At 49.5% G+C, this 27,302-nt stretch overlaps 1 protein-coding gene across 4 annotated transcripts in view; it reads left to right on the top strand.

Moving 5' to 3' along the window:
- CACNA1H (calcium voltage-gated channel subunit alpha1 H) overlaps positions 1-27,302 on the top strand; it is a 249,580-nt gene that overhangs the window by 117,745 nt on the left and 104,533 nt on the right. For 2 of the 4 annotated variants that reach the window (XM_086622220.1, XM_086622219.1), the window contains exons 2-5: positions 5,461-5,572; positions 8,589-8,722; positions 13,399-13,496; positions 18,582-18,741. In XM_086622220.1, coding sequence (XP_086478346.1) covers positions 5,461-5,572; positions 8,589-8,722; positions 13,399-13,496; positions 18,582-18,741 — 504 coding nt within the window. Of the gene's footprint in view, positions 1-5,460; positions 5,573-8,588; positions 8,723-13,398; positions 13,497-18,581; positions 18,742-27,302 lie in introns of those variants that run through there. The other 2 variants (XM_086622222.1, XM_086622221.1) reach the window with 1 other exon arrangement.

Genomic DNA, 27,302 nt, shown 5'->3' with positions numbered 1-27,302 from the left:
AGGAGAAGAAAAAGCTCATTCAGAGGCCAAACACAAACTTGTCTTCAGGAAACGCTGCATTGAGAACAGATTGTCGATGCTGTGAAGTGCCGTAGCGCTGCAGGCGTCCTCGCTCTGCGCTGCATCCGAAGATGCAAAGCAACTCTGAGGTCCCAATCTGCTCCGGACCCACCAGGCAGCAGTTTTAAAGACAATTTTTTTTTTTCTCTCTTTGTTAGCTGGATTTCTTAATTAATCAGTAATGTCCTTAGGAGATGAGAGTCTTGCTGTGTCACTGCCTTGGTGACGGAGGAGCCGTGTTGAACCCCACTGCCGGAGCTGCTGATGGAGGCAGGAGGTGCCGGGAAGTCTCTGTCTGGGCAGGGCACATGCACAGCTCCTCCATGGGTTTGTTTTGGGTTGCCTGTTCCTCAAACACATGCCCTGGCACTGATACCAGTGGTTAGGTGACACAGAGCTGATGAGTGGCCATCCAACCTCAACTCTCTGCCTTGGGCTCCTGCCATACGGCTTTACCGCTGGAAACACTCGAGCTTTTTTGGGCAACTGCTCCAACACACCCTTGAAATCCCATCTCTTCTTTTTTAAATCAAGTCAAGACCTTACCAGCTAAACTGGCACGGCAGAGGTCAGCAAGGGAAGAGGTTCTTGCCAATGCTGAGGCTTCTTCTGACAACCAGAGCTCGTCATCCTCAAGCCACTGGTCTTTCCCTGGAGGTGATTTCAGTAAAACCATCTGAAAAGCTGCTGGAGAGCCTCAGCATCGGGAAAGCCTCAGCATCTGGAGAGCCTCAGCATCAGCCGTTGCACTGCCAGCAGGTGGGGCCAACAACATTTTGGGGCAGAACCTGGTTTCTGTGTTGCCACTTCTAAACTCAGGGCAAGATTTCAGCATAGGAGACTGTCGGTCCCGCAGCGCGGTGCTGTGCAGCCGGGAGCAGCCCCCCGGGTCGGGCAGGGCTCCGCTGCTCCCCAGCTCCTGCCGAAGGGCGTCCGGGGGATTTGAGCTCAGCCGGATGTGCTGGAGATGTCGTGCTGGAATTTGTGGCACAGGAAGAAATATTGGGCAAATCTTTTGCAATTATCTCTGCCTCCAGCGGTTAGTTGAGATCTCCCCTTTGCATCTTTTTCTTTTCAAACCTTCTAGTCATGAAGTTGGCGGCTCTTAAACTGGGTGGTGCTTCGGTGGCCTCGAGAGCAGCAGTTTCCATGGTAACTCAGAAGTACCCAGTTTTGCACAGTCACGGTTTTCGTGGGTCGCAGCCACCTCTGCTGCCGGAGCGCCAGGAGAATCCGGAGCCCGTCCTGTCCCATCCCAGCTCCAGCAGCGCGAGAGCCGGTGCCACCCGGGCTGTGAGCAGGAGCCCCGTATGGCTGTTTGGTGTCACCATCCCTCACCTTCCTTGACCTCCTGGTTGCAAAAATACCAGGCAGGATGTGCGGCAACACGGCAGGGTCACCCACGAGTCTGTGGGGCTTCTGTCTCCAGCCACATCCTTGCTCTTTGTGTGGCACAACCCCACCGTTGGATTGCTGTGGACTTTTTTCACCTTTTCCTCTCCCTTTTTCTCTTCTAAGTGTCTTCCCATGATTATCAGAATGGGGTTTTTCTTTCTGGCTGGGTGTTTGGAATTAGCCAGGCTCCCAGGGGAGGATGCCATGAAAAGATGCCCTCTGTAATCCCACCTGGCGATCCCGCTGCCCGGCGGAGTTTTGCTTTGGGGCATCTCCCCATGGCTTCCGAAGCCCACATGGCTTTGGGGGGCTTGGGGAAAGCAGCTGGCCTGGGGTTAAGCCACAGGTTTTGGGCTCCTCTGGAGCCAGGAGCAAGGAAGAGGGGGGTGAACTGAAATTCCCTCCAATATCTGTGTATGGAGGGAGAAAGGATTAGTCCCACTAGGGCCGAGCACTCGGGGTAATCCCACTTTCGAATTAGGGATTTTGCTGTCATTAATCCGATGTGAAAATAAATAGGGCAGGAGCTTAATGCCTTTGAGGGAGCCACAGGAGGAGATGTTGGGCTGGAGGGGCTGAGCAAGGACAGGACCATTTGGCTCAGACCCCTCCAGCCCCATTCCCTTGCAAAGTGTTCGGGGATGAGGAAGGAGAGGAGCATCCCTGGGAAACATCCAAGCCCTGAGCAGGGCCTTCCACCTCCCTCCTCCAGTTTGTTCTCTGGACAAAGCAAAACTGTTCCCTGCAGTGGATTTTATTCCACCTTTTCAGACTTTTCTTCAAAGGCAGCGCAAATTTTCTGTTGTCTCTCTCCTTTGTGCGTGCGGCAGCGTTGCCATTTCCCATCTCGCGGCTGTCCCTCTGTCCCTGACCCTTGCTGACTGCACTGGCAGCCTCTCAACATCTGTGACCACAAAGCTATGGAAGAGCCTTTCTTTTTTTCTGTTAAAAAATTAAAACAACTCTTCTGGCGTCCTGAAAGACACCAAATTCAGCTTTGGTGTTAGATGGACAGGGGACAGCAGTGGCTCTGCCTGTCTTTAAAGAATCAGGACACTCATTTCAACTCCAGTGACAGTTCTTCTCATGCAGATTATTGTTTAGCCATAAAACCCACAATTCGATCATTTAGATGAAAGAAAGACAGAAGTTTTTAGAGATGTGATGAGCAGAGCACCTGAATGAAGGCACCTTAGGTCCGGGGTAGCTCAGTAGAACAGGGGCTTTACCCTCCAGACATCTTCAGCCTTAGGCTTTAGTTGTTCCACTGCAATCAAAAATCAGGGCCAGATGCTGGATCCAGAGGGCGGGCAGGTTTTCTGCTCAGAGAATTTTCATTTTTTAAATATTTGTGATTTTGTATCATGATGAGAGTGATCTGAGCAGCAAACAAATGCTGACCTAGAAGCCAGAAGAGCCTGAGATGTAGGAGACCTCAGCATCCATCAGGGTTTCCTGTGCTCCTGGGGACTCCCTTCAGCAACAGGCTGTGCCTCTGCCTTTCTGGGGACAGGCTCTTGCATGTTTTATGCAAAAAAGTCTGTCTTAATTGACTGTTGCCATCAAAACTGGTCCATGCCAACAATTTGCTTTTGACAAATCAGTGTTTTCTAATGGAAAACAAAATCTAATTCTTACAGGATCATAGAATGGTTTGAGTTGGAAGGGACCTTAAAGATCATCTCGTTCTAATTCTTGATCGGTTCAGCTAGAAGCAAGGGCTTAGGCAATGGAGAGCAGGATGGAGAGCAGTAACACAACCAGCAGCCCTTGGTGGATGGTGGATTCCAAAGCCTCATCACTCCTGTGGCAGGGAAGAGCCTAGGCTGCTCCTTCCCCATTGCTGGAGCAAGGTTGGAGCAACCAGGTACAGGGGCAGTGAACTCCCCTCCTCCAGGGAAAGCAGGAGACCTAATGTATCAACACAGTTATATCTGCTTTTAACAGTTCAAAATTCACATACTGTTTTTTCTAATTTAAAGGGGGAAAAAAAAATAATCTGCAAGTATAATAAGTGAAATGAATGCAACTGCAGGCACCCTGGGAATAGGGCAGGAGCCCTGTGTGCAGGGGGTTCCACATGAATCCCGCCAAGCCATGCAAGTATTTTAAGTAGGATGTGGCCACGGGTTGGGCTTTGTTTGGGTCTGATGCGGGCGGTTTTCTCTATGGAGGAAGATTTCGACTCTGCTTTTAATTAGGCAAAGGGAAGAGGATCCAAACAGCCCCTAAACATGTCAAAAATCAGAACGAAGTCATCGAAGGGAGGGAGAAATTAAAATAAACCAACATCGGTATTTCAGCGATGCACAAGTCCTCTGGGGCTTTGGCCAGGAGCTTCGCCTGCCCCAGCTCCTTCTGCATCGCTGCCAGGGTGACCTGGGGGTTTCATAGAATCATAGAATCACAGAATGGTTTGGGTTGGAAGGGACCTCAAAGATCATCTAGTTCCAACCGCCCTGCCATGGGCAGGGAAACCCTCCACTACACCAGGTTGCCCTGGTGTACTGGAGGGTTTCATGTGTTTCCATTTTAGACAACTGGGTTTCCAAGTCTGGCGTGTTCAGTCTCCAACATGGGCTCCGAGGTGTTCTGAGCTCTGAATTTTCAAATTAGAGCCCTGTCCAAAACAAGAAGTGGGTTGGGTTCGGGTTTTAAGGGAGCTGCAGGACCTGACCCACCGATTTCTCTTTTTTCTGCTCACCTGCATAAATGAGAGCGTGTGTGCAAAAGTAGTTTGAGACTGCAGCCCTGCTCTTGCCTGATCTTCTGCTGGGATAAATCTGATGCTGAACTGCCAAAATGCCAGATAAAATATTTCTAAAAACAACAGCGTAAATACAGTAGGTATTTTTTGTTCAGGTTTCCAAAGCAGGAGAATTGTTGTTATCAGAAACAAGACAACGTCTGTGTGCTGCTTCCTCCGTGATCCCTTGCTCGCATACGCTTGTGTGTTCGAAAGCGTAAAGGTTTATTCATACACAGATGTTTCTAATTATTTCCCTAAGAACAGTTCTCTCATTCATGCTTAATTTGTGAAACTCCTGTTTAGTTCCCCCAAATCTTTTTTTTATTATTTTTAATAGTCACGCCAGCAGCAATCGTAAGCTCTGGGCCTATTTTGCACTGATGCAAATCACCACGTGCTACTTTGAAACTATTCCCGTTAGTGCAGTTGAGCACTGGTGGGTCCTGTAAGAGAATATGGTCTTTTTTTGGTGACTGGAGACTTCCAACCTCGAGCCCTTTCCTTCCCTTTTGAAGCCTGTGCTGTGCACCCTGGGTGCTGGTTTACATCCCGTATCCCAGTATGCCACTATCCTTGGTCCTGGCAGCTTGTGCCATCAGCTTGGCTTTGTTTTGGCTTCGTCTTCGGTCATGATGTAGAGCTCAAAATGGACTCTAGAGCTCCGTGAAACTTAGAAACGGGGTAGGAAGGACAGAGCTTGCATTCAGCACCCATTCCCATGACTCGAGATGGGAACGAGGAGAGCAACCTCAACTGGTTGGCACAAGGAACCGTGCACAAGTTGGGTTTCTGGTTGTTCCTGAATTAGTTCATCTTTCTTTCTTTAGTAAGGTAATGAAAGAGTTAATGCTAGTGGACGAGTGGGGTGATTCAAAGGGTAAAACCCTTTGAGATCTGGAGATGAAAGTTGCTGTGAGAGAAGGACAGAGGCAGTTGCGCTCTCGCATGAAGTGTGCAGAAGAGGACGGGGGTGTGGAGGACTTGAGAGGGGAAGCGTAGCCATGGGCCTGGTTGTGCTTCTCTGACTTTGCTGCTGTGGGGAATGAAAGGGCTTCTTTGTCCCTTCATCTCAACAGGACTACCCTTTCTAAGGCCCTCTCCTCAGCTGCCAAAAACTTCAAACTGTAGCAGATCTGGGATGTTTGGTGGTGTTTTCTTTTGGGCTTGCTTGAGGAGTGAAGGCTTTTTGATGTGTAAATAGCATGGTGCTTCAGCTTTTCCCCTCAAGTGTGCTCTCCTTAACGCCCTCCTCTCACCTGGTTCGAGCACATCAGCATGCTGGTCATCCTCCTGAACTGCGTCACCCTGGGCATGTTCCAGCCCTGCGAGGACGTGGAGTGCCAGTCGGAGCGGTGCACCATCCTGCAGGTAAGGATCCCGTGCTGCCCTGCTTGCCTGGGTCGTGTGGTTTGCAGAGGGGTGGCCATCCTGGGAGCAGGGACCCCCATCTTGTCCCTTTTCCCCAGGATCCAGCCATGAAAACCCTTTCCATAGGGATAGTTTTTCCAATAAGCCACACTTTGGCAGCTGAGTCGGTCCTCCGAGGAGACCTGCCATGGCCCTAGGTGAGCCCCAAAGGCTGACTGAGTTGGACTAACTCCAGCAAGATCCTTTGTCTACACAATTAATAAGGGTAGAGGGACTCAAAGGTGGGCATCCAGGTCCCGCTGGAAGTGTTGAGCTCTTTTTAATTCCAGGATGGCCAATGCCACAGAGAACCTCTTGCTCGCAGTCAGTCGGTTCCACCTCGGCCAGGTCACTGCCGGCATCTCATGGGTTGCTGCAGTCTGGTCTGCGCAATATGGCACTGGTGACTTTGCCATTTCATTTCTTTCTTCATGAACAGGAAAGCATGGGATGGGTCCGTGCCTGCCCTCCTCCGCAGTGGAGCCCACCAGCTGAGGTGCAGCATTGCCAAGTGCCAGGATAACTGACCTTTGGGAGATGCGTACGCGTACAAAGCTCACAGACCCTTGTTTGTTGGCCACCCTGAGCTTAGCGGGGCATCACGCTTATCACTTCATCCCTCGCCGTGTCCTGGCAATCCCCTCACTGCCATATGCCCGCAGGATTCATTTTGGAAGCACATCCCGGCAGCATCTGGTGTGTGGGCTGCACCTTGGCGCTGGGCTTCCTGCAACAACTCGGTTCTCAGGCCTGGAACCAACTTTTGTTGTTTCTACTGCATTACATCAACCCAGGCAGGGACTACCGACATGTGGTGGTGTAACGGCCTCGGGTCAGATCTGCTGCTTTACTTCCCTTCAAGCATTTCAGCCGTACGGGAAGGCCAGTGGGGTCCTTCCAACCAGACTCTCCTGCCTCTTTCAAAGATTGGTCTAGAACTGCCTGCAGATGCCAGGAATAGCAGAGTTTATCACCAAAACCTCTTTCAACCTTAAAAGAGGATCTGTTAAGTGCAGAGCCAAGTAATCCAGGTGAATTGAGAAGCCACTAGAGGTTTGTTATGGAATGACATCAGTTTTGGAGAAACTGTTGCCACCAGCGACATCGAGCATAGGGATCGTCCAGAGGGTCAGGCTCAGGGTTGGTGTGAAGCAGCACCCAGGGGTGGCCAGTCCATCTCCTTCAACAGAAAATGTCACACTGCAGGCAGCTGTGGGCTCAGAGAGCCCATCAGAAAGCGTCCAGTCTCTCCTGAAAGGTTACCCTCCACGTGCTTGCTGGTTTTCTGCCACAGATTCATCCACGTGAGACTCTGGAGGATGCCCAGCCCTGCCAAAATGTCCAGGCAGACAAAGGGAACCCTGCTTGGACAAGGAGGTGACATTATTTAATGCTCCTTATTTGCTTTGCTTTTTTCATAATTTAATCAGGTTGCAAACACACAGCCTGTGTGGTCTGTTCTCCTCAGAATAGACACTTGTACGTCTGCGAGGAGCCCAGGCACTGAATTTGGTTTCTCATACCAGCTTAATGATTACAGCATATATTTGCAAAACCCAAAGTGTTGTCCTGAAGGGTTTGCAGGCAGGAGAGGGCTGCAAGTACAGCCATAGTTATCCCTCAGCCCGTCACAGCTTGCAGGAGGGGACGGAAGCCAGAACATGAGGTAGAAAAGCCTGAACTTCTTTGTGGAGACCTTCAGATGCCAGTTATTAAATGAACTGAAATAACAGAGCAAAACTTCTGCGTAGTTTATCAAGGGAAAGGTTGATTGCTAAAGCCAACAGCCAGAGAAGATGGTGCTCACACGCAGCCACGCAGAGGTACCTGGATGCACAGTGGGAATTTGGCTCCCATGTGGCTGCTCTGTTAATTTTACCGTTAATCTGCTCAGGCCTTAAATTGAAAGTGCCAAAAACACGAGCCCAAACAGTGTGGTCATTGAGAGAGTGGCTTGGACAGCAGCAGTCATGTCTGTAGGTTGAGAAGTTCCTGTGCTTTATCAAGTCACTTTTGCGAAACAACAAAACCTGGGCACGTGATTTAAAAGCAATCTGTATCTCCTGATGTTCAAGGTTACAGGCAACACACAGGGTGGTATTTACAACAGAGTCCATTTCATGGTGTCTTCCAAGTACATCCACATTTCATGCATGTACATCTAGTCTTCAGGAAGGCTGGAGAAACCACAGCTGTCCAAGTCCCTGCTACGCTACAGAAGTCATTCTTTAACCAAAGGCATGTTCTATAGGGCAGCACTGCATTAATTTGCACACTTTTATTTTCTCTTCTTTTTTTCACAGTAATCTAAAACCCCAAATTTTGACCTTCATTCAGAGGCTTGCCAGCGGGATGCCCTGAGCCTCTGCACCAGGAGGAACCGCTCCAGCCATTCCTCACGTACAGCAGAACTGCCCTTATTGCCACTGCTTCAGCCTCTGCTTGATGTGCACATTCACTCCCAGCTGTGTCCAGGTCCGTGGGTGGGAATCTGGTCCCTTTGGGAGTCCGTGAAGGCATCAGAGGTGAAGCACATCCCCCTGCATTAGATGGGACAAATTCTTTCTAGGAGATACGAGCTGCCCAGTCTGGAAACTCAGCTTCCAGTGGAAGTTGCTGAGACCTCACAGACCCAACCACAAGCTGCTGTTGAATGCGTAGGCTTTAAATGCCAGGAAAAATATCCAGTCTGTACAACAGTGATGTCCTCGTATCTTTGTCAGTAGTTAACAGAAGCTGCTAATGCTTCCCAGGCAGTGGACTGACCCAGGAGCTGTGCTCAGGGGTTGCCATCAGCCATTGCAGGTTTTATTTCTGAGCTCAGTAGGTGGCACTTTGGTCCCAGTCCTTTCCCTTGCAGCATCTATCAGGATATACGGAGTGCCTGTGCGGTGGGAGCACTCGTGTCTCTGCTTTCCCTTTCCCCGATAAGAAAGCACAGCAGAACTGACTGTAATAATCTTTTACTGGTCTCCAGGCATTTGACGACTTCATTTTCGCTTTCTTTGCGGTGGAGATGGTCATCAAGATGGTGGCTCTGGGGATCTTCGGGCAGAAGTGTTACCTTGGAGATACGTGGAATCGCCTGGACTTCTTCATCGTGATGGCGGGGTCAGTAACAAAACCTCATAAATTTGCTCTTTGTGGTGAAAGTGAGAAAACCCCAGATAGACGAATCTGTAGGTTGTCCTGGCTGGTTTTCATAGCGGCTTGTGAAAGCTGCCAGACTCAAAGTCTCATAAGTCTCGTTTGGTTTCACCTCTGGCAACCACGCCAGATTAGGGGATGGGGTATGAATGTGAGGGCAAAAGCCATCGGGTTTTCAATAACAATCTTTTTGCTGGTGTCTTCTTTGTCAAATCAAGTGCACGCTGATCTAGTACCTGCAATGGCCAGTATGTCCCAGCACTGGTGGTTAAGGCTGCTGTCTCCAGGATGGGTGGAAAAAACACATGGCAGCTCAGTCCCGCTCCAGCTGTGTGACACCAGTAAAGTGAGGCAGAAATTAGCCAAACTAGGAGAATCCATCCCAAAAATCTGGTTCAGAAGGTTGAAATCTCAGTGGAAGAAGCTGACCAGAAGTTAACCAGCAGCTGCCATTGCTGATCCTCCCAAATTACAAGGGCGTGCAAATGTCTCCTGTAAACCTGGTTTACATTTTAATACTGTCTCCTACAGCTGCTTATTTGTGCAGGATGTGTTAATAAGCAGATATAAGGAAAATCTGGGCGCTTTTGACACCAACTCCCTGACATCCGTAGGGAAAAAAACTGAGTAGACTAAAAACTTGGCAAATCTAAACCTTTTTTCTATAAATAAATGGGGTTTAGTAACCCCAGACTCTCTTACCTGCTTAGTATACCCTAGAAAGGGATAGACTGCTTTAATTACAGAGCTCTGCCTTATTTTTGAATTCCTGGGTTTATAATGACCAGCCTGGGGTTAATTAGAACATTCCTGTAATATGTTGGGGCATTTTTACCCTTGCGTTGGTGATGTACAATCTTCACGGCACTAATGGAGTTTTGTTTTACTCCACATTATTTGTCTGGAATACAATTAGGAATGGCCTTACTGGTTTGAATAAAACATGAGCTCTCCTGCACAGAGCTGCCTTTGAACCCGTGTGTGGTTACAGCCCGGGAAGGAACAGCACAGACAACAAAAGAAGCAGTTAATTATTTTTTCTTTCCAAAGCCGCTGCAATGTTTAAGCCAGAAGTAGTAGGGGAAGAGCAAGGTCAAGGTTGCAGGGGGAACTGGGGAGCAGAAATCTGCCATCCGTAACCAACGCGCCGACAGCGTTTCCCCACGCTGAACCTGCAGGATGAGCCCTCCTGAAGAGCAGAGGTTCCCCACATCATCAAACAGATCATTCCGGCCAAGGGGGAGAATAAACTAGCCCACGCAGGCAGAAGGGCTGAGCCTTCTGCTCATAGATCGGAGTCAGGTTTGGCACCAGGATCTTTGTTCATGTAGCACCTGGGGTGAGAGGGAAGGTGGCTGGTGAGTCAATTTGGTAGTTTTCCAGGGCATTTCCCCATCCTCCGTGGCTGGTGTGTGTTTGAGAAGAATGAAAACAGCAGAAGCAGCAGGCGACCTGGCTGGGAAGCCCTGCTGCCAGCCTGGCATGACTTGGGCTGAAAATGAGAGGAGGAACAGCCGCTTCTCTGGCTGATCCTGAGCCATCTCCAGATGATTTTGGTGTTATTCGAGCTGTACCTGTGACATTATTTCCCATCTCTCAGGAGACAGGCTGGCTCAGGATCTGGGCTGACCAGTAACGCTCGTGGAGAGCAAGAAGTCGTGTGATAAGCTGGGGTTCTTCACCTCTCCCACCACCACTGTTCAATCCAGTGTCTGCTCCTAAAACTGGAGGTGGTTTCAGCAGGGAGCACACAGCTGGAATAACAGGAGTTGGTTTTTCCAGCAAGCGGATGGATGTGACAAAGTTATTACGAGACTTTTTCTGATGAGAAGGGAAACAAGTGCCAGGCAGTGCCGCCTGCTTTGTTTGTCCCATTCGGTCCCCTCAAATAAGTGATTTGGCTTCCTAGCAAGAATACCAAAGAGAGCAGAGGGTAAGCAGGGAAACTACAAAATAAACATATATTCTGCCTCTAGCAACAGATTGTGTCTCAAGTTTGTTCCAGCACTGAAAGCCCTTTCATGTTTTGCTCGCCTGAGAAAAGTACCCTGGAAAATTTCAGGCTGAACGGAGCTTACAGCCTTTCAGTCTGTCCAGCAGCCAAGTTGAAAGCATTTCCCGAGCATCAAAAATGTTGTCCATAAGAGCTGAAACCGAAGAGTTTTCTTGTGCATCCCGTCCCTGGAGACGTTGCAGGCTCATATGATATGCTTTGGACTTCTTTAAGTTGACAGCTGAAGGACTGGAAACTGTTCATGGTAGAAGACATCACAAAGGCTTGTGCCTCCTTTTTTTTAGTACCCAGAGGCTGTAAGGAATCACCTACCAAGCGCCAGTCCACCCAGACCTTCAGTTCTTGCATACCCAAAATTTCCAGCTCCAGGAGGTTTCTGTCGGGCATTCCCAGGGTATTCTAGGCTTACAAGAGTGATATAAGAACAAAACCTCAAGCTTGGCCTCGACAAAGAAACCTTTGACTTTTTCATGAAGGTTTCAAATGTTTTCATTTCTTGTAGAAGGTCCAATCTGGAATCCATCAAGTGGTTCAAGTTGGCTTCGGTGGGTGATGTAGATCCCCCCACAACTTACTCTCAAATTCTAAATGGACTATTATGGAAGTCCAATATATCAGGGTCAGAAAGTCTGTTTTCTAGGCCAAATCCTGGATTATTCATCTTTTATCTGCCCCATCAAAACTCCAAGGGCCAAGTAAAAATGAGGCCCCAGGAGTTGGCCCTGCAACATGCTAGTAGTCGCATGTGCTCTCTGGAGTACAAAGCCAGGTCCTGCTGGAGCATTTCGTACTCCTTTTACATGCTATTAGTAGTTCAGAAACTGTGTCAGATACACTAAAATCCACTTAACTCGTGGATATTATCTTTACCGGATAAATTGTGAGTGTGCCGTATTGGGACCACGCCAGCGAACGGATTCCGGCTTCGGCGCTGCTCACTTCAGGGACTTTAAACAATGCTTTGTCTATTCCTGCAAGGTTGGTTTAGAGCAGACACCTGGTGCTGGCTCCAGGCCCCTCGGCACGGGTGTGAACGGGTGTTTCCGATGGCTTTCCCACTGTGTGGTCCGTGCGGCTCCGAGCCGCTTCCCGCTGCTCTGCTCCGGCTGCTTAATGAACATGCGTTAGATTTAAAACCTGTTTTCATGCCGTGCTGAGTTTTGAAGCTATTCATCGTGTTCGGTTCAGTTCCTACGTACAAGCTTTAAGGTGGTTTTGATTTATAAAGACTCACTAACTACTTCAGGAAAAAAAAAATAAATTTTTTTGGGAAGGTTATCACTAAAACCAGCTCAAAATCACCGGGGCCTCTGCACTGCAAATTAAGGCTAACAAGCCAAAGTCACCTCGGTGCAATGCCAGAGATATCGCAGGGTTACACCCAACAGCTTCAGGACAAAACCAAAAGAGAAGCAAACATCAGAACACCGAGATATTCCCAATTAAACTTTGCAGAGCAGGACAAGGCATCAAATACGAAGCGCAAGGCTCCGGCAGAGCAGAGCACGGGCACGTGGGCAGTGATGCGCCTGAGCAAGGCTGGCCAGAAACCAAACCTCCCTCTGCTCTTGCCTTAAGTCCATTCGACTCTTGCTTCTGTCCATTTGCCCGTTGCTTCCTGATGGCACGTAACGATTTTGGTCCATCCTGGCTGCAGGATGCTTCAATTGAAAATCTTTCTTTGCATTGAAGCTTCTGAAGCGCCTGGTTGCAGCAGTTCAGCTCGTATTTGCCTTTCTCGTTCCATATCTGTTTGTTTATTTTAAAAAAACCCAAACAAAAGCTCTTTCTCCCTGGGATCCCACAGCTTACTCGCAGGGTTGCTTTTGATGCTGTTATGTTATTTGAACAGGCGTGGTGAGAGATTTGTGACATATTTACAAGTGCTTCCCTGTAGTCAAACTCATAAATTGTAATTACAGCCATGCTAACTAACCATAACCCCATTTAAAAAACAACACTACACACATTTGCCACTCATTGCTATAAAAGAGCAAGAAAACTGACTTAACTTAATGTCCTTCCCAGCCTGAGAGAGAAATGTTTATGTGAAATGGAGACGGAGCATGAAAAAGAAAACGTTCCCTATTCTTAATAATAAAATGGAAACCAAACTACTTTAATGTCATTTGCCAGCTTGATTATTCACATTTTTGTCATAGGGGGAGAGATAAGCTGGCGTGAAAATACACTGGGGTGCTGGCAGGGGGTATAATATCAGAAACATCTTATTGACTTTGAGCTGCGTGGAGTTGTGCAGCGATCTCCCCGGGAAGGCTGCGGATGCGCCGCCGGCCGGAGCAATAAGCTGGTGGAAAGGGAGAGCAGCGCGGCTGGGGGAGCTGAGCTCGTAGTTGGGGGCTCCTCTTCTGCCCCAAATTCTGTGACTCCGACTTTGCAGCTTCTTGTCGTGGTATTTTCAGTCTCTTAATACTCCTTATATCCCCCACTGATGGCATGATGCATGTTAGGAGCTGCAGACACAGAGTGGGTGGGTTTGCAAACCCAGGCTACAGCTTGCAGAGCGTGCAGACAGCACCAGCCCCAACCCCGGGCAGCCCCAGCACCCTCATAGCCCAGAGACTGAGCATCCCACGTCCTGACACCTTTCCTCTTTCCCCCGCAGCATGATGGAGTATTCTCTGGATGGGCACAACGTGAGCTTGTCTGCGATCCGCACCGTCCGGGTACTTCGGCCGCTACGAGCCATTAACAGGGTCCCAAGTAAGTAACCCCCATGTCTGCACCGCAGCCACGATGGTCTGCCTGGGCTCTGCCTGGCTCCCCACCCCGGGAAAACCAGGAGGTTACAGCCACCCCAGCTGGCTCTGCCTGTGGAGCCTTGCAGTAGTAGTGTACTCTCCTGCTGCTGAGAGTAAGTTCATTCATTTTCATTTTTAATGGCAAGTTAGAGATCATTTATTATGATTATTGGTGTTAGTAAAGGGCAAGGGAGTAGATTTTATACCTGGGGGGCCAAATCTTCATGGCTGGTTTCCAACGTTTTCGTGAACTCTCTGAGGTGAGTAACCCTCTGCTCCTAGAGCGAAATAAATAACAAAGTTCTATAAAGAAAGGGGAAAGGTCAGGTCTAAGAAGGATCTTCTTGCCTTGGAGGGGTTCGTTTTCCCCTCTCAGCTATTTAAGGTCTTTCTGTTTCTTTGTGTTCAGGATTAGAAGCGCAGCAGCCTCCATTGCTGGTAAAATACCGCGGAGGGTTTGCTGTCATGTAGAACAAAATTGGGTTCATCCACGACAGAAAGTTCAAGTGGCCCCTAAATCCATTTTCAAGTGGCTTCAGCTGCTTGTCTTCTAAATCCAATTTGAAAGACGAACCAACAAGTTGAAATAATTTCCTGCCGGAATCAGCCGTCTGCTGAGCAATCCTTTGCAAGGTACTAATTTCATAGCGCTTTCATCATTTTTTAACCAAAATCCACTCAATTCAAAATGCAACGGCATTGTATGGAAATCATAGAGGCTCCTTACAAACAAAAAAAAAGTACATTTGCTGTTCTTTTGAAAAGCACGTTTCAATGACACAGCCCCACCGGTCCTCGCCGAACATCCTGCCTCGATTAATTGCCCATCGTGTCGGCACATCCAGGGAGAGCAAAACAAACTCCCCCAGAAGGGTTTCAGTTCCAGGACCTCAGATGAACACGCAAAGGAACAGATGGATGTTTACGCACAGGAGTCTTTGAAGTTTCTCTCTGAACTCAAATTCTTCAGGATTTTTCTTTTTTTAAAAAAAAAAAATAAATAAAAAAATCTGTAAATTCGACCGTGACATCATTAGAAGTTAAAAACAAGACAAAAAGAAACAAGAGGCTAAAAGGGACTGCAAAACTCTCCGGAGCTTTGTTTTCCTAACGAGGTTTTGTTACCAGGGTTTCGGAGCAGCCTGAAAGCACAACAGAGTTTTCCTCCGGGATTTTGGGCACGGTGGCTCCGCAGCCTCGCTGGGACGCGGGGGAGCGGAGGGACGCTGGCACGGGCTCGGCGAGGAGCCCCGCCGAAGTTTCAGGCTGGGGTGAGGATCAGGCTCACTCTGAAGTTATTTAAATCCACGGAGCCCTTCGTAGCTCTCCCTTGAAGTAGTGGGAGTCTCAAGCTGGGATTCAGCTGGACTGAGAGTAGCAGCCAGGGGAATTTGAGGATTTACATGCCTATTAAAGGGATCCAAATGCCTCCAAGTCCAGGTGAAATTTTGATCCAGGTCCAGCCAGTGTTTTTCTTCCCTAAGAGTCTGATATTGAAGCTTTGAAGCAAGCCTTTTAGGCTGTCTTCTGCTACACTCTCCACTTAGATTTTATTTCTTTTTTCAAAAGACAGACAATAGAAAATACTCCATTTTTTGTTACTGGTATGTGAGATTAAATCCAAAGAGCTCAATCCATGTTTGGAGTTGAGTTGCCCGGCTGGACGAGCAGCTGGGCTGGCCTTACAACACTACCAGTGTCTTGAACAAGTGCCAGGGCAGGATTAGTATTCTTAGAAATATCTGGATTCCTGGAGGGCAGATAATCACGGACTTTACTTGTTTATGAGATGCTAACTCCATCCACTTTTAACATCGGTACTTCTACTGTTTCAGACTGATACAGTCCAGGGTCTGCAGAGAACGGATAGCGAACAACCCTCTATTTTGATGTATTTTTGCAGTTTCCGGTAATAGCAGAGTCACGTTTCTAGCCTTTCATCCATGGGGATGCTACAGCTTAGCCAAGGGATTACCTCGGACATCCGCTGCATCCCAGTCAGCACTGCAGCACCAGACCCCGCTCAGCACCCTCTGTGCCATAGTGCCAGGACAGTGATGCTCCTCCGGGCACCGCAGCGCTGGCGGGAGCGGGGTTTTCGGCTCGGTGGCGGTCGCAGAAGGACGTGGAGCAGAGACGAATTATGGCTGGGTGAGAAGAGACGAGCCCAGCGTTCAGTTGCAGGCACAGGGGAAGCAGGGACCCAGGAGAAGTAGCCTGGCGATTTATCCCTGGGATGCCTGGGCACTTTCCTGGGTTCCAGCCAGTGCTATTAGCGCTTCGCTTCCAGGCACAATAAATTCAGCCACGAGATTATTTCAGTTTTATTTTATTTGTTAAGAAAAGAAAGGAGAACCCTGGCCAATAAAAACATCATCTCTATTAGAAATTATTCCTTGAAAATGACTGTAAAAATATAATTCCTGCAATTTATATGTTTGGCAGGGGCTGTAGTTAGGGATTTTTTTTAGCAGTGGTCACTGTTTTTTCAAATCCATTTCACTGCTTTATTTTTATTTTTCTACTATGCGGTTTAAACCAGGCATCACATGGAATGGGAACGAAAAGAAATCCAGATCCTAGTTTCAGCCTAACCAATGTTCGTGCACTTTTCCCATGGCACACTTGACATTCTGCTGAGAGCCCAGAGCACCCTTAGTGGAGAGCGAACAGATGGATTCAATCTCGAGAATGGTGCCACTAAACAACCCAAAATACCAAAAGTAGCTGAGCGGAAAAAAGTTGTCTGGCACAGGGAAATAAATTTTAACCATTTTTGGGAAAAAGAAGGCCAGGATATTAGTGAGAGGGGGTGAGGGGAAAAAGAAAAGCCCAGCATCCTCTTTCCAGTGGGAATTCAGTGAGCTTTTTCTATCCAAAGATAGATTTGCAAGGAAAGTCTGAAGGGCAGTGCCATGGGACGTGCTCCTGGGGAACTTACTATGACAGCACATGTTGGGAACAAGCTGGTTTCCCCCAGCACTCGGAGCAGAGGCCAGTGCTGTCCCCACGGCTGGTGCCAGCATTGCGGTTACAGGGGATGGCAGGGACGCTGGCCGGCATCCCGCACCGCCCGGTGGCACTTGCTGGCACAGCCTTGCTGCCAGTGCCGTGTCCCATCCTCGCAGGGTGGCACTGGCGCCGGGGCGGCACAGGGACAGGGTTTGGAGGGCAGCCGGCGGGGCTGGCACGGGGCTGGGTGCCAGGATCGCGGCTCCTCCGGAGAGGCGTCCGCTGCCGGCGCCAGCAGCGGGGAGCCGTGCCGGAGCCAAGACGCAGCGGGGCATGGAGACCTTGAAAGGCTCTTGCCTTGGGATGCAGAGGTTATTACTCACACCTAATTATTTATTAGTGCAGACTACTTGGCCAGGGGCAGTTTATCCACTCATGCCGTGCTGACAAGGTAATGTCAGCCCCGGCCCTGCTTGGCTGGGTTGCATTTCCACTGGCAGAGTGGCATGAGGAGAGGGGCAAAGCGGCGTGACGGGGCTCTGGCTCCCGCCAGCACTGCCCGCCACGGCCTGGGAGGTGCTGGGTCAAATGGGTGCTGCTCTTCTGGAGACCCTGCTCCTCCCAGCACCCATCCCTGGGGTCTACAGATGCCAGGCTGCAGCCCAGCATCTTCGCTGAATTAGCGGGAGAGGCATCAGGGATGACTTGGGAGCTGGCCAAGGGAAGAAGCCAACGTGGAAATTGGTAGAGGAAGAGAGATTGAGTCGGTGTAAATGCCACTCTCTGTTCAAATGGGATGACTAATGGAGAGCAGCATCCTGCTAGGGGAAATGGAGGGAGAAAAAGCTCCACACAGGCAGGAAAAGGGGTTTGCAGAGCTGCGTTTTAGTGGGATAAAACGCCTCCGAAGGTGGCAGTGTCGCCTTACCCAGCAGCCACATCGATTTCCACCATGTTGTAAACTTGAGCCCTGCTCTCTGCTGAGCCCCAGGCTCCCGAGGCTCAATTTCTGGTCATTCTTTTCTGTAATTTAACATTTGCCTTTGTCTCTTCCTCTTTTCATTAGTTCTCCTCTCATCAATTATCAGCTGTTGAAATGATGGCTGGTCGGTGTCTCAGAGGTTCATTATTGAACTGCTGAGCTGCAAGTTGCTATTCCCTTTTTATTCCTGTTTTATCCTTGAGTTTGAAGGTGCGCTGATGTGTGAGACAGGGCAGGCCCCTGGTGCCAGCCCAGTCCCTGCCTCCTTGCCCAGTCTCCTCTGGGCAGCGATGCTGGGAACATGCTGGACGGAGATGCAAGGATTAGCTGAGGCTGCAAGGTTGACTCATGCCTTGAGCTTCTTATTTAGGATGGAAGATCTTGTGCAGAAATCAGCATTTCCCTGGCAGCAAAGGTGCTGGGGAGCCCCTGCTCTGCATATGGGTTCATAGAGAATCTTTGGGAAGGTCTCCTGGCAGCCTCTGCAGGAGGAGGGGGAGGGAGCAGAGCTGAGAGCTTTCCTTAGAGAAGGAAACACTTGCATCCTGCTCTCCCGCGTCAAAATAATCAAAATTTTCCTTGCCTTGCCTCCTTGGCAGTCCTGTGGCCAGCAAGGAGAGGAGTCCTCCATGGAAGAGGAGTTGTCCATGGAGGAAGCCCAGAGAGCAGCCACAGCTACCATCCTACACGAGGCTCTGTATTGTTTAGGGGAACAATTTGTGTGATTCATGAGAGATGTTCAACATGTTTATAAATATATATTTTGAGAATTTCTCAGGAGGCTGATGGTTTTCGGGGGCGTTTCTCCAAGAAAGACTGTCTTGCAGCTTTGCCCATGTTTGGGTGTTGTTGAGTGCTGTGTTACTGAAAACATCTGAAAATCCTCCCCTGAAGTCCACTCTTTGGAGATAGTCTGTTTGTTCCCGTTTGCTGCTAAAGCCTTTGGCGCTTTCTCTTCCTTTTCAGCCTTAAGGTTTAGGGGAAAACCTAAACATCCCAATTCCTGTGCCCAGGATGCACTGGCTGCACAAGCAAGCTGGGAACGGCGTGACGTTCATTCACACTCTCCCAGTCAAAGGGCTTCTCTAACCTGTTTTCTCCTTCTCCCCACAGGTATGCGAATACTCGTCACCCTGCTGTTAGATACTCTGCCTATGTTAGGCAACGTCCTCCTCTTGTGCTTCTTTGTCTTCTTCATCTTTGGGATTGTTGGTGTGCAGCTCTGGGCAGGGCTGCTGAGAAACAGGTGTTTCCTAGACAGGAATTTTGCAATGTAAGTATAGCAAAAAAAAAAAAATCTCCATTTTTTCCTTCCTTTCTCCCTCCCTGTGCCAGTTAAAGCTCGGCTGACCCTGCTGGGATAGCGCCCAGCCAGGGTGCAGCCAGGGCTGGATCCAGCAGCACCGCGGATGGGAGCGTGACGTGGCCGTGCCACGCAGCTGCAGTGGCAGCTCTTAACTGGGCTGTCGTCTTGATTCACAAGATTATTGGCTTCAGGACTCCGAGTCTGGCTAGGTACTTTTTTAATGGAAAAACCCATTTGTCAGCAAGTTACCGAGGGTTTGGAGTGGCTTTTTTCATGTTTTCCCTCTGCACCTGAAGGACAAGGACGGAAGTGGTTTGGATTATCTCTATCTGAGGAAGCTGAGATCCCTGACTCTGGGAATTTAAGGATTTAGAACAAACAAAAGCATTACAGCTCTCCTAAAACTGCCAGCTCAAAAAAACTGTACAGGTCTGGGAGGTCACCTCGCACACCACAGCACCTGGCAGGGGGCTGATTAGGTGGTCTGCAGGCTGGTACAGACAGCACCATGGAGATGCTGCTGGAACACACAACTCAATCTTTGTAGGTGTATTAAGATAAGAAGCTTGATGTGAAAGGCGTTAAAGACGTTTGTACACTGCTCTCAGTCTGGGACAGGCATCAGGGATGGGCAGCACCTTTTTTGATCACCTGCTCTATTTGATGCAAACTTTAGTTTTGTTTTTTTCCAAGCCAGGCAGTTGCATGGACCAGCATCCCTGCCAGGTGCTGAAGGTGCTAATAGGCCTTAATTGCCCTGATGAGCCCTACCTAGGACCCCCACCCTGCCCATGGCCCAGGAGCTCCATTTAAGCTCAGCCTGTGGCTGTCTCTCCTGGTTTGAGCTGTGCTGTTGGTGTGTTTGTCTCTGGCTCTGTGTTTGTTCCTGATTTCTTTGGTTCCTGCCTGCGTTCCTTGGATGAGTCCTGGATCTGGTTCATCAGCTCTGCCTGCTGTGTTCAGGCTCTGTGCAGGTGCTGCTGGCACTGGGATGGCTCTTGGCTCCTGGATCATCCCTTGCCATGGGGCAGCCAGGCTCTTGCTGCTCCCCAGTAATTCCTCAGCATGATACTGAGCTTGGGCAGTTCTGGGCTTGCCCTTTCAGAGGTGCAGTGAATGTAAGGGCACACCTTAAAACCCATCAGCACGACAAAAAGATGAAAACCAAGTGCAGCCTGTGAGCTTCCACAGAAAAGGGAGATCTGCCTGGGAGAATCCTTCCAAAGGGCTCCTGTCAGGGACTGCTGGAGATGTCGGTGGCTCAGAGGTAAGGAAATGCTTGAGACCAGCTGATCAGGGCAACTCTAGCTCTATAAAAGACAATAGAGCCTGTAATTATATCTGTTTGTAATCATCTGCTGTCTACAACTTGTATTGTGTCTGGAAGACAAGCAGAGATTGTCCCTCAGCTCTACCCGAGTTCCTGTTCCTGCCTGTCACTGATGAGCCCTGTGGCTTTCAGCTCTCTGAGCCTTTTTCTGTGCTGCAGCCCATCTCTGATGGCACTTACTCATCCCATCAGAGACGCTGAAAGGCAGAAAATCGATGAGTCTGCCCCGTGTGTGTGCACTTCTGCTCCTGCATCTCGATGCTCCAACCTCCCAAGCTCTGTCCTGCACCCACGGCAGGTATTTGCTGGTCACCAAGAGCCTCCATCACTCCGAGTGACCCCTGAGCTGTCGTTTAAAAGCCCGAGGAGTGATGTTAAAGCTGTGCTCGGGTGGCTCCATGGCATGGGGCAGGCCCCATGGGTGGGCCATGCTTTGAGCACGAGGAGTGCAGAGCTGTAATGAGCTTCAGTTGAGTGTCTCTCATCTCTTTGACCAGGTTTCTAAAATGCTGGGTGATTTCTTGCAAAGTGGAGCTTTTAAAATTAACCACAGGGGGAACGTTTGCTTTGTGTAATGTTGGGCTGTTACATAACGGCCATTAGCAGCATCGAAGGTGTCACAGGATTTTCTTTTCAGGGTCTTGGTCCTGGTCATGGACAGCAAAGTCGGGCTCCCCGTGCCAAGCGTCGGGAGCTGTGTTTGGAGAGGCAGGAGGTTTGTGAGAGATCTTCTCCCTCCCACTTTACTGCAGCTCTGGTTCCTGGGTCCTCTCCAGCAACACGTAGTGGTGAATTTGGGTGGCTGTGGGCTATCCATTGTCCGTGTCCAAGTCCTGTTGCTTGATGCCATGAGCTCAGGGATACTGTGAACAAAGTTACAGCATTCCAGAGAAATTTGGAGAAGTGTTGCATGGCAAGGCTACTCCAGCTCTGCTGGTGCCAATATCAGTGTAACAAATGTGGGTTGCTCTGATACCATCACCCAAACTGTAGCTACTGTCTTGGTCTGTGTTTTGCTGGCTTAGCTTTAGACCTGAGAAACCTGGCTGTAATGAACCAGTCCCTCTATTTCCAGCTAGAAGCTGTCCCAGGTTGACTGGAGCTTGGTGTGAAAGTTTTGGGGAATGCAGATTAAAGTATTCCCAACTTTTCTGTTATTCCTGATTTATTCTCCTGAACTGATAGTTCCAGGCCATCAGGATATGGTTCACCCTGCAGTGGTCTTTAACACCCCAACAGCAAGTTGTATAGGGGGAAAAGTCATGGAGTGACTTCGGTGTGGCAGTAACAGGGAAAGCACTTCAGGGTTCCATCGTTCTGCTATTGTAAAGGATGGCTAAAATATACAGCACTGGGCCCAAACCAGCAGGTCCTGCTGACCAGCAGCAAGATGCCATCTGCCTAGAAGACAGCGTGGAGATATAGGCAAAGTCAAGCCCAGGGTTGGACTAGAGAGGATCCATCAATCTGTGTCCTTGTGCTCCATCCCTGTGCTGAGCTGCTGTACTCGGCGTCGGTGCTGGAGAGCCCTGACCATCTGACCCCTTCCAGGGAGAGCTGCCAAAGAGAACAAAAACAACAACAAAACCTTCACCCAGGGGATGAAGGATTCAAGTTAAGCTCTGGTTTTGGTTAGAAGTAAACAGAGTAGAGCTCTGCAGGAAAGGGAATGAGATTCTGGTCGTTTAGTTTTGTCTGCCAAGTCCCACTAAATCCCAGTGGTGTTGTCCTCAGCCTAAAATAATGTTTACTGGCCCTTCAGCAGGCTGTGAGGGGCTGGAGGATGGACAGGCGTGCTGTGTGCCCAGGTTGGGGCTGGGCAGATGATGGTCCTGGCTGATTTTCCTTACAACCCTGTAACTGGAAAGACCCGAGTTACTAGTGGGGCTCACCTTGGTGGTGTCAAACCCTCCCAGATGAAAACAGAACTGCTTTAAAGTGAGGGTGAGCATCTGAACACAATCCAGGGTGCCAGGCAAGGAAGGGTCATGGCCCCAAAGCTTTTCTGGAGTAAAGCAAGTGTAAGTGAGCTCGGAGACCGGTGCTTCAAATACAGTTTCTTATCTGCTGTGTGTCTCTTTGCACACTCGCTGCCAGCAGCTTTCTGGGCCGTTCAACTTTACTGCAGGCATCAGATGGAAGAAGTGACTTTGATTTTTGCCATCATTCTTCTTCCTGTGGAAGCCTTTTCTTTTAAATCCCCCTTGAAAGTTGGCTGCTTCAAATAAAGAAACTATTTTTAAATATAGTACATTCTGATAGAAATTTGGGGACTTCTTTGAGGTGCACTGGAAATATCTGCTTTCTCTGTCTCTTTGAAAATGGCACTGTTGCAATGCAGTGTCATTCCGGAGGGAGGTTGTTTTCCGAAGGATTTTTTGGTTTTTTTTAGTAGTGACTTAGAAGGAATTACAGGCAGTTACTGGGTTGTTGCAGTAGTGGGTTGGCAAGCAACAAACTGGAGTGGGACACTGCTATTCAGGACATGTGAGAAGCTGTCACTTCCCAGCCAGCTCTGGAGACCAGAGTGGTGCCTCTGGTGGCTCAGATGCCTCTCTGAGTCCCAGGATGCTCACTGGCCGGCCCGCACTTCCCCAGGCATGGAACAGCAGTGGGGAACAGCAGTGCCAGGATGGTCTCCACTGCTATGTTTGAGAGCAGGAGATCCCTGACAGCGGGAGCTGGAAGAGGAATTTCACAAGGGCTGTTGAGTTGGTCTGGTCTGAGAGAGGAAGGCTGGTTGCATGTGTGGGAAGGGCAAGCGAAGGCAGCAGTTTATCTGGAAGATCTCCAGGATGTGTGTCTCCCCCACGCAGCCCCTCCGGCTCCCTCCTGCCATCACTGTCGATAACAGAGCTGGGTCACCGCCAGCTTGTCTGGGTTGTGCTGCTGGGGCTGCTCCTTGTTTGTGTGGTGTTATGCAGAGGAACGTTTTCCCCCTCCTGGAGCCTTTCAAGGAACTCAGTGGGTTGGAAGCAGGAGAAGAGAGGGAGCTGTGAAGTGCTTTGTATTTCTCTAATGCTGCAGGACAGTTATAATGTGAACACTTCAGTCTTAATTAACTCCGTACCTGCTTGGCATTGTACTGCCTTGGGCTCCTTGGCTTTTGTAGAGCTGCAGGAAGGTGCATATGGCCAAGGCAGCTCTGAGTTTGTCTGAAAGGTACTTCTGAGTTCTGCTTAATTGCTCCTCCTGGCATCACTCTGTGCTGCAATGTTGGGTTGTCAGCAGGATTTCCTCCAGAGAGCAGCCTCCTTGGAGGGGATGGATCCTGCTTGGTGCTGAGTTTCCTCCACCTCTTCCCTTTCCTCCTCAGAAAGCTGTAGCAGGATTGTGCTCAGTGCACACACACCATACTCCAGCAGTTGTGGATGATGTCCTGCATAGGATGGTTGAGCTGGGAGGACTGAGCCTGGGGGAAGATGGAGCAGAGAATAGTTGTTCAGCCTCCTCTGACATGGGAGAGAAGGGACTTTGCTGCCCCACTGTTGTCCTTCCTGCATGTGAACATGCCCAGGGACAGAGAAAGGAAAATACATTGCAAAGCTGCTGCAAGCCCAGAGAAGGATGTGCACTGGGCAGCTGGCCGAGAAAGGGGTGTTAATCCTTTCTAATGTGATAACAAGGTCCATCCTGGGGCTTGGCTTCTTGTGTCTTTTCCCCAGAGCACAAGGGTCTTGTGATTAGTGGATTCGTTACCATTAATAAGTCATTTGCACTGTACTCGTTGGCAAGTAATGAGGAAGTCAGATTGACCTTTCCTGCATGTGGAGGTAGATGGTCTTGGCAGAGCTAATTCATTTATTTTGTGGATATTGGGGATTCCCTCATTCTGCACCACATTTTGTTTCCCATTCTTGCTCTCCTTCCTTCTTTCCCCTGTTTGGTTTTGCCAGAAAGGTCTTCAAGCAGAGGAACTAAGATAAGGTCTTAAATCTGCAGTGCTTGCTGTCAGCTGGTGTGTCCCTTCCCCTCTGTACTCAGCGATGGCAGAGCATCATCCAGGTGCAGGTCCCTCCCAGATGGACAGATGCTCATGGTGTCTCTGTGCCCAGGGCAGACATGGAAGAGGGAAGGGCTTGAAAAGGGCTGGGCAAAAAGTGGCCCCCATGCAACCCATTTTGGCCTGTCGCAGGGAGGACTTTTTGTTTGTAAATGATTTCGGGGGCAACTGCAAAAATGAGCAAGGCAGAGAAAAGGGAGGATAAAATCAGTTAGGCAGCAGCAGAACTGAATCAAGCTTCATCCACCCTTTGCAATCAAGCTGTGCTTTGTTTTCCTGGTTTTATTTTCCTCCCACAGCCACCAAAGTGTGTCGTTCTTTTGGTTCTCCGGAGGGTTTGAGCCCAGATCTCTTCTACACAGCTTATTAGATCATAGCCCAGGGCGCTGTGTCTGCAGGCTTTATTTCTCCTGCAGCCCAAGGCTTCCTAAACGGTGACTCATGGGGAACATGCAGCCTCTCAAATCTCATCAAGGGCCTTTCCAATTACAATAGGTGAATAGTGAACAGAGAAGCCTTGCATGGGAGGGGAATTGGTCCTGCAGGTCCCCAGCCTGGTTGCATTCCTTCCCTCCAATGATGCTGGGTGCATGGGCTCCAGCAGAAATAGCTGGCACACTGCTCCCTGGCTAGCTGTGTCTCTGTTCAGCCTGCCCAGCTGGGGTGGGCATATCAGGAGATCAGAGATCAGCTCTGGAAGCTGAAATAAAGAGGATTAATCTGGGACAATGAATATGTATCGGTGTCCTGCAGCTGGGAGGGCAGACAGCTGTGGGATCACGCGTGGCACTGAATGGAATGTTGTGTATGTTGTGCCGTGGTGGGAGAGGCAGCTCGCAGGGGAGCTCGGGTGTGAGGTCAGAGTGGAACATCATGCTGATGCATCAGCCGTTCTGTCTGAGCACTTCTATGGTCAGTGTTCTTGGCACAGACATGTGTGTCTGCATCTAAACACAAAACTGCTCCCAGGAAAGGAGCTTGTGCAGCCATAGCTGCTAATTACACAATCATCCCTCCAGATGGTCCATCTCCCTCTGCAAGTCCAGCTTTGCTCTGGGTAGAATCCTAATTACACTGGCCCACAAGCTGCGGTGTGCTGAGCCTTCCCATCCTGCCTGCTGCCAAAAGGGGTTTGTGCTCAGGAAACTCCTGCTGCCAGGGTTGTGGTGGGGTGTTGCTTCCAGGGTGGTGAAGGAAATAAGTTTTTGCTGAGTTTCTCAGCTCCACCTGGCTCTGGAGCAGGTTTTCCTGGAAGACCAGTTGTATTTTGAAATAATATGTCACTGGAGTGGCACATCCAGATCAGAGTCTTGATCATCATTGTTTTAAGGGAAACGAGGAAGAGCAAGGGATGTTCCCAAGATCACACATGGTTGCTGCAGGGCTGGGTGTTCAATGTGTAGTTTCAGGGTGGCAGGTTACTCTCTGAGATGGGATCGCCTCTGTGGCTCTCTGCTGCAAGCGCCAGGTTTGGGCATTGAATTTTGAGTTTGCATCACTTGTCACAATGGGGATTTGAGAACTGCAGAGATCCGTTGAACCTGAGCTGGAGGTTCAGGTGCTTTGATGAGAAGGTACCAAATGAGACCTCTCTTGCTATCACCTTAGGGACTCAGAGTAGCTCTTTGCCTGGAACTCATGAAGTCCTGGATTCAAGAGTGATGAAGTCAGCCCTGGGGAAGCTGGTCATACCCCAGAGTCCTGTGGCTGTGCTACTTTGCTGTATCAGGCAGTGCACAGCGTAGTCCAGGCTTGGTCTGGGCTCCGGGAGCGTTAGTCCCCTGTCACCACCACAGGGTGCAGAAAGCCCTGATCCCAGTGTCGCATTTGAAAGGCTTCAGAGCTACTGAGCACCTGCTATTGAGTTTCTTGGGAGGAGGTTAATGAGACATGCACCCATGGCCTCTCAAACCTGGAGGTTTGAAACCTCCACCTTTCTGGGGCTGGAGGAGCTGGGATGGCTCTTCCCTGGGTTGCATCGTGTGTCATGGAGGTGCAGAGCCTTGCCAGAACCTTCCTGAGCGAGCAGGCTTAGGCAGGTCCTGTGGCTTTAAGCACCTGTCCCAGGTGTGGTGTGGTCCCTACCGCATTTGAGGGTGGAGGAGCCCTTTGCATCTCAACCAAGCCCCTCAGCGTACCCACTAAGGCCAAAAGAGAGCTGACGGGGTTCTGCCTGCCACTCGTGAGTCAGGAGTCACTCAGGCATCTCTTCTTCTTCTCCTCCTCTGTTTCTTCTCTCAAGTTCCCCAGCTGTCTTTGCCAAAGTCTGCAGCACTCCCAGACACATCTCTGTGCCTCGGTGCGTTTTAATCCTTTGGAAGCCTCTGCAATACCCCCCTCTGTGTGGCAAACTCTGCTGGTTGTAGTGTCTGATCTTCTAGCAAACACTGTGCTAGTGCTCAGCCTTTTCTTGAGCTTGTTTTATATGGAAATTTTCTCCAAGTGAAACCAATTCGTGGGAGGGGAAGGAGAGGGCTTTTAGGCAGTCTTGGAGGGAAAAACACTTTTCAAGTTTTTCTTGTCTTTTGAATCTAAGGCATAGAAACTGGGAAGAAGATATTAGTTTTGTCTAGAGGTGTTGGAACATTATGCAATGGGAGAGGAATAGCTGGTGAATACATTTAATTACCAGTGAACAATGCCTGATTTCGCTGACCTGCTACTCTTGCCTGTTCCTGAAGCTGGATGAACTCTCAACATCCATCTCAAGCAATTCATTGATGGAGGAGAACCAAATGAAGGTTGTTCAGAGTTCATTTCCCCACAGCTCTGCCCTGCAGCAATTGTTCTCTCCTTAAAGTACAGTTACTGAGTGACTCCTGCTTGACTCAAGGGTTTTGAGGAGCAATTGTATGGAATAACACTAGTTTGGCACTCATTAGAGCCAAATTTATTCGATAGGTACATTCAGAAACAGATAGAAATACGGCTGTCCTGTCTTGAAGAATTACCTGCTTATCTTCTCCCTTGCTTGGTCTTAGAATTTGTGTTGTCTTTTCCCTTATCTCCTGACTGATTATGGCATCTGAGATCCCTGCAGCTCTGAACACAACAGATAGCATCTGCTTGAGGGCTTTGCACCCTCTCATTTTTGAGCAGTGCTTTGGTAGCGCGAGTGCTGGTGGGTCTCACTAACACTAATCAAACAGCATGAGAAGTCCTGGGCTCTGCTTGCTGATCTGCCCCAGAGCACAG

Source organism: Tauraco erythrolophus, chromosome 17 (genome assembly GCF_009769465.1).
Source record: "Tauraco erythrolophus isolate bTauEry1 chromosome 17, bTauEry1.pri, whole genome shotgun sequence".
Lineage (NCBI taxonomy): Eukaryota > Metazoa > Chordata > Aves > Musophagiformes > Musophagidae > Tauraco > Tauraco erythrolophus.
Note: the sequence above shows the minus strand (reverse complement) of the source record. Positions and strands in the feature narration are given on the sequence as shown.